At 51.0% G+C, this 9832-nt stretch overlaps 1 protein-coding gene across 2 annotated transcripts; it reads left to right on the top strand.

Annotated features, from left to right (window-relative positions):
* Nucleotides 1–5959: 5959 nt before the first annotated feature.
* Nucleotides 5960–9278, top strand: LOC109381434 (uncharacterized). Of its 2 annotated transcripts, none has more exons than XR_002123746.1 (2): nt 5960–6356; nt 7321–9278. XR_002123746.1 is itself a non-coding variant. In XM_019640065.1 (2 exons), the coding sequence occupies exons 1-2, from the start codon at nt 6324–6326 to the stop codon at nt 7936–7938; spliced, it is 654 nt and encodes a 217-aa protein (XP_019495610.1). In that variant the 5' UTR covers nt 5960–6323; the 3' UTR covers nt 7939–9278. The 2 variants fall into 2 exon arrangements, 1 of the variants encoding a protein (XP_019495610.1); XM_019640065.1 differs by having other exon boundaries at nt 7318–9278.
* Nucleotides 9279–9832: the final 554 nt, after the last annotated feature.

Genomic DNA, 9832 nt, shown 5'->3' on the forward strand with positions numbered 1-9832 from the left:
ACTCCCTCCGTTGAAGGTGACTGCGGCCCCCAGCGGCTGAGCAGGGACGCGCGGCTTCTTCGCCTCTCTTTCCCGGGTGCGCTCGGCTGGTCCTTCCTCTGCCTCCGACTCCGCAGTCCTTTGTAAGGCCGGGACAAGGTGGTCACTTCGCTCATTGATTTTCCCTCTTGGCCGGACTCGGCTTAATTGGTACCCAGATTGGAGAGACTGGCGGTCACGTGACCGCGCCCTCCCCAAACACGCGGGGACACACACATACACACACACACACACACACACACACACACACACACACACACACACACACACACACACACACTCACGGCCAACGGAACTGGGGTGGGTTTCCGAAAGTCAGATTCCATCCGTGAGTCCGGACTGGAGGCCTCTGGCCAGGCAGCCCGTGCTCGGCGGCAGGGCTGAAACGCAGCGGTTGCCTGGGGGGCCCCTCGTTACAAATAGTGCAGTTTCACGCCCACGGGATCCCATTTCAAAAGAAACCCCCGCTACCGAGTCTCGGAACAGAGCTGTGGAAGAGCCTACCTTGGCGGGAACAAAGCCCCTCCCCGGGCCCCGCCGGTTGCTTCCCGGAGCGCAGCCCAGATGCCGGCGCGGTGGTGGTGGCGGCCACCTCTGCTCTGAGCAGGCCCCGGGGCAAGATCTCAGTCCCAGCCGCCCTCCACGCTGCCTGCATGTGACTGGCGACAACCCCTACAAGGGAACCTGTACTGAACGGGAACTTCCAGTAATGCCTGATCAGAGTGATGTGTTGACAACTTCACTTTCCCAGAGCTCCTCTGCCCGAGTTTTTAAAGCCGTTTGCCTTGAGCACCACCTGCTTGGCCTCTATATCTGTGGGTCTGTCTCTGTTTATTCATTTGTTTTGTTTTGTTTTAGATTCCACATATAAGTGAGATCATATGGTATTTGTCTCAGTCTGACTTATTCACTGAGCATGATACCCTCTAGGCTTGTGGCAAATGGCAAGATCTGATTCTTTTTCATGGCTGAGTAATATTCCAGTGTATATATGTACCACTTCTTTATCCATTCATCCATCGATGGACACTTAGGTTGCTTCCATTTCTTGGCTGTTATAAATAAAGCTGCAGTGAACCTAGGGGTGCATATATCTTTTCTAATTAGTATTTTGGATTTCTTTGGATAAATACCCAGAAGTGGAATTGCTGGGTCATACGATAGTTCCATTTCCAGTTTTTTGAGATACCTCCATACCGATTTCCATAGTGGCTGCACCAATCTACAGTCCCACCAGCAATGCACAAGGGTTCCCTTTTCCCCACAACCTCGCCAGCATTTGTTTGTTGATTTATTGATGATGTCATTCTGACCGCGGTAAGGTGGTATCTCAGTGTGGTTTTTATTTGCATTTCTCTGAAGATTAGTGACATTGAGCATCTTTTCGTGTCTGTTGGCCATGTGTATGTCCTCTCTGGAAAAATGTCTTTTCATGTCCTTTGCCCATTTTTAATCAGATTGCTTGGGGGTTTGTTTGTTGGTTTTTTTTTCATGTTGTTGTATGAGTTCCTTATATAGTTTGGATATAAACCCTTTATCGGATGTATCATTGGTGAATATCTTCTCCCACTCAGTAGGTTGTCTATTCATTTTATTGACACTTGGTTCTTTCTTACACGTTCTCCTTGCTGAAGTTCTCCTATGTCCCTCTGTTCTACTCCCAAGTTTGGTGAGGATTCTTATGATTGTTCCTTTGAATTTGTTTTTCTTTTTTTTTAAGATTTTATTGGGGAATTGGGGAAGGGGAACAGACAAGTTGCTGTCCTTTTGTTCTTCAGTCTAGCTGTGGAGGACGTCACTCCACTGGCCCGTGTTGGTATTATCATTACGCTCCCTTTGAATTTTTTATCAGGCAAATTACTTCTCTCCATTGTGTTAGGGTTTTTTCCTGGGGATTTTTCTTGTTCCCTCATTTGAGAGATACTCTTATGTCTTTACATTTTGTTTGTCTATGTGTATACGAATTAGACAAAACAGCTGTCTCTGCCAGTCTTGGAAAAGCGGCCTGATGTGGAAGCGGGCTGTGTGGGCTGTGTGTGCCGGGCGGGTGTGGCCGGGCGGAGCCCAGTGGCCCCCGAGCTGGAGCGGTCCCAGGTGTGTGTGGCAGTGCCCGCTGGTGCTCGCTCCCTTTGGGCCAGAACGGGCTCCGGGATGTGTCCGGAAGTGCACTGCCGTGACCTTACGGCGGGCCAGAACCCCTGGATAGAGCCCGCGCCTGCCCTGTGGAAGTGGGGGGACGGAAGCCACCTCCTCTGGCCCAGGAGACCCTGGGAAGCTTCTGCAACTCCCAGAGACTGCGCAGTTCCTCCCTCTCTCTGGCTTGTTGCCCCGGAAGTGGTCCCTGTAGAAGTGACCCCTGTGGGGCTTGAAGGGCCCGGAAGCTTAGGGACCCCGCCAGGAGGAGAACGCGCACGCCCACCATGCCACCAGGCCCACCACGCCCACCACGCCCACGCTCACGGCGCCCAGCGCACTGCCTGCCGGGAGGAGCCGCTCGTCATGGAGGCAGGTGCCTGAGGTGATGCCCTGTGGTTCCCGCCTCTCCCTTGTGTGGAGGCCACAGGCTCCAGGCCGCGTAGCTGGGACCGCCCTGCGCTGACCTTGCAGGTAGGCCGATGCCCGGGAGAGTGCCCGCCGCCCTGTGGAGGTGGAGGGACCGGAACGGCCTCCTCAGGCCCCGGAGAGTTCCCGCCATCCTGGGGGGGCTCCCGCGGCTCCCCAGCTTCTCTGCTGGGCCTCCTTCTCTGGTTTGTTGTCAGAAGCTGTTGGCTCAGCCCTCGGTTGTCTGCAGGACTCACGGCCGTCTGTCTACGGGTGGATGGGGTTTGTTCATGGGAGGGGGTGAGTTCATCGAACCCCTAGACCTCGTAAATGTTGGCTGACTCTCAGCGGTGCCCCCATCCTGTGAGCTGAGACCCCCAGTTAGCTGGCCTGAGGGACGGTGAGGGGACTGTTCCTGCATCCTCCCGGGGGCTGCCTGTCCTTCCCAGGCCCAGGGCTACACTCGATGTTCACTGGAGGGAAACACGTTTCCTGCTGCTTGGGGGGCGGGGGGTTGTGTGGAGTCACCCCTCCTGGTGCTCACTCTCCCGCAGCGGGCCCGCCAACCAGGCTGTCCGTTTCCCGCTTTTCTGTGTGACTTTGGGTAAATCACTGTAACTTCTTTTTTTTTTTTAATTTGGTAGTTTTATTTTTATTCTTTTCTGTACACTTAATTGTTTGCTTGATTGAATAAATAATGACAGCCCACTTCAGCCCCACTGCATCCCACACCATCCCAGCGACTCACAGCAGCCCAGCTCCAGGTCAAGCTGCTGTTCACCATCTTAGCTGTAGAGGGCGCAGCGTCACTGGCCCTCATATGGGATCCCAGCCGGGGCCCTGCTGCTCAGAGCTAGTGTCCCAAGCAAGCTCTTAACCAACGTGCCACTTGGCCGGCCCAATCTTTTAGTTTCTTTGTATCTGAAACCCCACATTTATACTTTAAATGGAACTGTGTGTTAACAACGCAGTCAGGCTTCCAGTCCTTTAGCTCCGAGTAGAGTCGCACGATTGAGGATTGAGTCCACCCTTCCCAGTCCTGCTTTTGCACTTGTTGTTACAGTAAGACCTCATTAACTCAGATGACACTAACTTAGAATGTATGATAATCCCACGACTGGACCAACGTTTATCTTTGTTTAGTAAAACATGATTTCATGGAAAGTGCAGATAAACCGTGTCAAGTGTGGTGCCAAGTCAGTGTTCAAAATCCTTGAGAAGAAGCTATTTTTCAAGTTCCTGCAAGCATTTTCGAGACATGCATTTATATCTGCCAGGAACCCGTTTTTAACCCAGAACATCAAACCAAATGATTCCTGTCTGCCCTCTTTTCATTGGCCCGGCGGTGTGTGCTTGTCTCCATACTTCCGAAAACAGAAAAAAGTTCATGCCCTGTAGAAGACCAAGTAACCCCCCTTGCAGTGGAAATGACACGCTGAAACAGGGGGTCCCTGGTCCTGGGGGAGCAAGAAGAGAATTGCTCACCACGCCTGCTGCAGCCTGAGGGAAAGGGTACAGGGGAGCCCTGAGGCGGGATCTCGCTAATTCGTGAGGGACAAGCCCTTCCAGGTGAGTCACCATGCAGAGCCGGACACTGGCCCGTCCTCGCAGCAGGAAGCCTTGCAGTTTGGAAAGAGAAACCCGTCTGCAGGACTCCTGCATTTCACAAGTGCCGTAGGTGATGTAAGCCCCCCACTAGCTGAGCAGTGCTGCGCTGCTCAGAAGAGACTGTAACTGACAGCTAGTAAGACTCGCCCTGCAGCGATGCCTGGAACGGACCTCCCACTGAACAGGTGCTTAAGGCACCAGTTTCCCAACCTGCGTATTTTGTGTTCTCATCAGTGTTAAGGAGATGTGGCTGAACTGTGTGGACCTAAACGTGTTTGCAACCCAAATCCTCATGTCTGCAGTGGGCAGAAAAGACAGAAGCCATCCCCCGGTAGGAATTGAACTTGGATAGTGCGTCTGCCCCTTTGGGAGCAGGTTGCTGCTGCCTGCAGGAGGACAAGGCAGGTGAGCTGATTCCAGTTACCTGGGCAAGTGGTGCCTGGCAGCTGTTTGCCTAAAGGGAAACTGCACAATTTCCTGAGAAGATGGAGGCTTTCCACATTCCCTGGGGAAAGACCTCATTGTCAGCTAGTGTCACAAGCCACCTTGTTTAAGGTTGGGGGTGAGGGTAAGGATGCTGAGTGAAAGGGGGCCATACTGTACATGAATGGCTTCTCTTACTGTGTGAATTTGGGGGTGGACATTATTGGAGACTGGGCATCCTGTGAGCGGAGACGGTAAACCTTCAAAGTCCCTGTGAGCCAGCCGGCACCATGCCCCAAGCCGTCCTACCATTGTGAGCTTGTGGCAGGCAGGGATTAGATTCTTATTTTTCCCACGTTCTGTTCCAACTTCCTTCTGTGTCTCGAGTTATTTCCATAATAGGTTTTCCTGCCCCCACCGCCATATTTGCCTTGAAGGTCAAACTGCCAAAGATGCTTGCAGATCTCTTAACTGTCCCACGAAGCTGAAGAAAACAGCCCCTGGTCAGAGAAGTGATTCTCTCCTGGTATGATGAGACTGGCGGCCCCTGGGAAGAGAGCACAGAGCTGGCGGGCTGGGAGTTTCTGATACTGGGCAGCTGACCCTGGCTGGCCAGGAGTTTTGGCCACAAAGTGTGTCCCATCACAAACCATGCCCTCCTTCCCAAATGTGTCAGGCAGGAAACTTGTCAGATGCTTGACATTTCAGAACCAACTGCCAAATTCTAGGCTTAACTGGAAATTTTAAGACTGATTTCTAAAAAAAAAAAAAAAAAATTAGAAACCAAGAGAGACTTTTCCCAAAAAGCTGTGCACACCGGTGTCTGTGGTAGCTTTATCTACGACAGAAAAAAAGTTTCTGGTGGTAAGAGAAGGATTTTGAAAAATATGGTACACTTGCTTAGGTGTGTTCTTCAGCCTCCAAAATGAAACTAATATGATGTCTGAAAGAGAAACAAGTTTATGATGTGCTACGTTTAAAAACTACAAAAGGAATCATGTATGTTACCATTGCAACAAAGCAAATACCTCTGGATACGGACAAGGATAAGAAGGTGTGGAGTACAAAGGATAATAAGAGTTGCTAGTTGTTTCAATAAAATTTTCTTTTAAAATATTACCTTACCACCAAAAAAAAATAATAATAATGAGAGAGAGTTTTCCTGCCACCACGCTCCCTTTGTTTCTCAAACCCCTCGGGCTGTCCTCAGGTCTCTGTGTTCTCGGCATACAGACCTGTAATTATAATTTCACATTTCTTGCCCTTTCTGGGCATGTGGCTTTGATACACTCAGACCCCTCAGCCCCCCCAGCCACAGCCCCCCAGAGGTGCCTGCTGTCTCGGGGTGGGCCTGTCCCCAGTCCAGCAAAATTGCAGCTCTTTTGCCTGCTCACACTTAAACTGTATTTTTCCTGTTCTGCTTGCTCTTGTCACAGCTTCCCCAGGCAAGGCCCATCCTGACACCTTGCTGGATTTTCCACGACTGTGTGAGGATCCTGACATGGAATCTGTTGATTCGCCATTCTGACACGAGCAGCCTCAGAGACTCAGTCCGTGTTCCCTGAACAGCACCCCACTGTTGAAACATGACTTAGTTTTCTTCGTTGTGCTGGGAAGCTGCATTTGATCATGGATTGGACATGCTGAAGCTCTAAACCCCTTTGGAGCCCCTGGATGCTGGCGTGCACCCCTCTCGGAGCAGGCGGTGTGTCATGCATCGAGCTATCATGATTGGTGTTCTCCAGGTAATTCCCCCATCACACCCCAACCAGACTGGGTCTTTGAGTCCACAGTGCCTCCATAGGCACACAGGCACACAGTAGGCCCTCAATAAGTGCTTATGACATTGAGATGACTGGCCCAGGGAGGCCACACCGTGCCTGCAAACATGCCAGGATCTCCTGGTCTGTAGCCGTGCCATCTCATTCTCATCCCCTTCTCCATGCCCGCCGTACTGTAAACCATATCTACCCACTGAGCAACTCACACCCCACTTCCGCTCTAGCACCTGCCTTGGTTTGCCTCTGCCTTCTTCCCTCCACTGTCACAGTTTTGTTCCTGACTGCATCACATTGCTTGTCACATACTCACCTCTCTGCACTTTCTGCTTAGTCACTCATTTATTCAGCAAAAAGGACTTAGCATCTATTATGTGCCAGAGGAGAGGAAATAGAAAGATTAAAGGCGTGAATTCAGTTCAAAAGGATCTTCATGTATATGTTAGGGCTCTTTGCATGCAGTCACAGAACCTGAATCTGGCTAGCTTCGATGAAAAGAGCACTTACTGGGAGGCTGTTGGGTTGCATACAGGAGCGGAGGAAGGCTGGAAAGCACAGATGGACCCCAACTTTTCCAGTCCTTTCATTTCTCCCCTGTAATTCACATTGAGGGGAGGGTGTATAAATAGTCTAGCGTGTGTTATCTCTCCACTAGGGAGGGCAAGATCTGATTAAATAAGTCCCTGAGACAGTAGCCAGTGGCAGAGAGGTGAAAGCTAGTAGCTGGGGGCTGGACAGCCATACGCAACTTATGTCCCTTTCAAGGCACATGCCCTGAGAACCTGGAACAGCCTGGTGGGTGCGGCTCTGGGCTTGGGTTAGACCTGCCACTCACAACAGTCAGGACAGCTGAGCATTAGGCCATCCTCCCCCGGGCACTGCTGGCGTTGGCGCCACCCAAGGCTTACATGTCTCTCGTTGTCCTCAGCAGATAGCAGCATCCCTGCTGGAGCAGGACCACACCTGCTCCTCCCATGGGCTCTCAGCACCCAGGGCAGGAGCTCCGCTCAGCAACCATGTCTGCAGCACAGCTGAACAGGGGCCAAACACAAGCTCCATATCTGGATGGCAGCCTCTCCTCTTCCCATCCTGTGTCTATTTTGAGAAGATGATCAGTCCAATCAGGAAGTTCATTGCCAGAATCAATCAAAGCTTCTCGGTCATCTACGTGGAGGAGCAGCCCCTGCATGGGGCTCTGCAGAGCACCTTGGGGGAGGTCCCTTTTGGGATGAGTCACGGCTCCAAGTATGGCCGCCCAGGTTGCAAAATGATGGATTTGCTGGTGCATTTGGGGAGCTGGGTCTGCAACTACAGCCCTTCTCAGAACCTCATGGTTGTTAAAAGGGACAAAAGGATTCAAGTGATCAAATTCAGAAACCATGACAGGCCTGGGAGAAAGCCCTCAGCTTGCATGCTGCTTTTCTATTGGTTGCCCAGCCTCTTCGGGGAGGAATTTACCTTTCATGGTGGCCCAAGTGCCTTCCCTGCTCGGGAAGGTCACATAGCCACCGGCCAGAGTGGGCAGCGCTTGGGGAGTGTCGTCAAGTGAACTGAAAGGCGTCCAGTTCCTGCTTTGCCCCTGCTGGCTGTGTGGCCGCCGGCAAGTGGCCCAACCTCTCTGAGCTCATTTGTACCTGCCATCATTGAGTGATTAATCCCTTTGCTGGTGCCAGTGGTGAATAGCCAGCACGCGGTCGGGTCAAAGCAGCTTGTGGTAAAGGTGTGTGCGAGCTTCCCATCAGCACATTCTGGTTAGCAAGGCAGGACATGATCCTGGAAATTTATCGTGACAGATTCGGGAAGTTGTAATCTAGATCACATCTCTTGCAAATCATTGCTTCTGAGCTGCTGCTGCCAACTTCCATGATTTTATTTCCCCTTTACCCTGGGTGCACTCGCTCATGCACACACACACACACACACACACATATATGACACACATATAGCTTACATTTCCCCACAGTCTGCAGCTGAAACACCTATGGGAAATCACCAGGCGTCATTTCATAGGCCCCAACGAGCAGGCATTTCCTGTTACATGAAGTTGGGATGGAATTCATTATATTACCTAAGCCTGTTTCCATGCGATTGCAGGGAAGGATCTGCCTGGCATGCTGGCTGTCTAGGTGGCAGTGGCTTTCCTTTGCAGGACGCATCACTCTGCCCCTGCCAGCGCTTGCCCAATTAAGGAACTGCAATTAGATGACAGTGCCAGCGTGCTCTGTGCTGCCCGTAAAGAGGAACGGAGGCTTCATTCTGATGGACAGAATTGGGCCTTTTCCCACTCATTAATGACCTGAATTAGAATGGGAGGCTTTCTTTGTCATTTCCCTTAGTTTCTGTAGAGCTGTAATTAAGCCTCGTGTATAAATTCAGGAGAGTGATAAGTGAAGGGAACGCTGTCACCCATTCTAAGATCCAGACTGTAGGCTGGGCATGCAATAGTAGGCTTTGGTTCTGGAAGGAGATGCCTAAACCCCCTAGCGGAGGGGCTTTTTAAACATGCATTTGTGTAATGAGTAGGTGGTATTCGTGTGTGTGTGTCAGATTCACAGGCTACAAAAGGTACATGGGTGCAGTGGAAAGTTCCAGCCCAGTCGAGTATAGCTCTCAGTCAAACTCAGCACGCGGTTTCCTAAAACGGGACCCCAGCTAATTAGTTTATGTGTCTAGGAGCAACCAATTCTTGTGTGTCCTGTGGCTGGTTTTACAGTTAAGGACAGTGGGGCCCAGAGCAGCAAAATGATTCATCTAAAGTCACACGTCTGGTTGTTTGGGGCGGCTGGGCTAAGTCCCTGCTCCCCACCCACCCCACCCCCACTGTAACACATTCTCACCCATGATACGTAGCTGTCAGCAGCCCCAGGTAAATGAAAGACATTCTTTTCCTAAAATGCAAACTAAAGCTTTCTAATAAAACAGGAGGCTGAAGAAAACATTCGGACCCAGTGCTTTTACTTGGCTGAATGTTCAATAAAAGACACAGGAGATTGGTTCTGAAAGAGACACATAGGAAATTGATTCCCGTGGCCTCGGTTTATAGATGAGGAGACCGAGGATCAGACAGGGAAATAATCGCCCAGCAGATTAACGTTTCATGTGCGTGAACCCTGAGCACTGCTTTTGGGCTTTGCAAACACAGTGCAGTTCCCCTCACCTTGCCCCAATAGTTATCTCCTGGCTCGCCGGGCTGTATCTGGGACGTATGGCTGAGTTCTAATGGAAAATGTAGACGCTCATTGAATTCCTATAATGGTTTTATCTATAGGAACTTGTGAGGACATCTGTTGGCTAGAAGGTTTGGCACCGAGTGTCTGAAAACCTTGAACTGAGAAGGGATGTTTGAAAGCCTCCCAGCTGCTCCTCGAGAAAAGCCTTCTCTGCACTGGCAGACCGTAAGTCCTTGGCCCGTCATTACTAAAAGATGCACCATGAAGTTGGAA

This window comes from Hipposideros armiger, unplaced genomic scaffold, assembly GCF_001890085.2.
Source record: "Hipposideros armiger isolate ML-2016 unplaced genomic scaffold, ASM189008v1 scaffold_48, whole genome shotgun sequence".
NCBI classification, from domain to species: Eukaryota; Metazoa; Chordata; class Mammalia; order Chiroptera; family Hipposideridae; genus Hipposideros; species Hipposideros armiger.

Excerpts from the sequence above, each read along its gene's own strand:
- LOC109381434 (XM_019640065.1), top strand. The coding sequence starts at position 6,324 with ATGCATCGAGCTATCATGATTGGTGTTCTCCAG. Across the intron at positions 6,357-7,317 it reads TCATGATTGGTGTTCTCCAG|CAGATAGCAGCATCCCTGCT; the intron begins GTAATTCCCCCA and ends CGTTGTCCTCAG.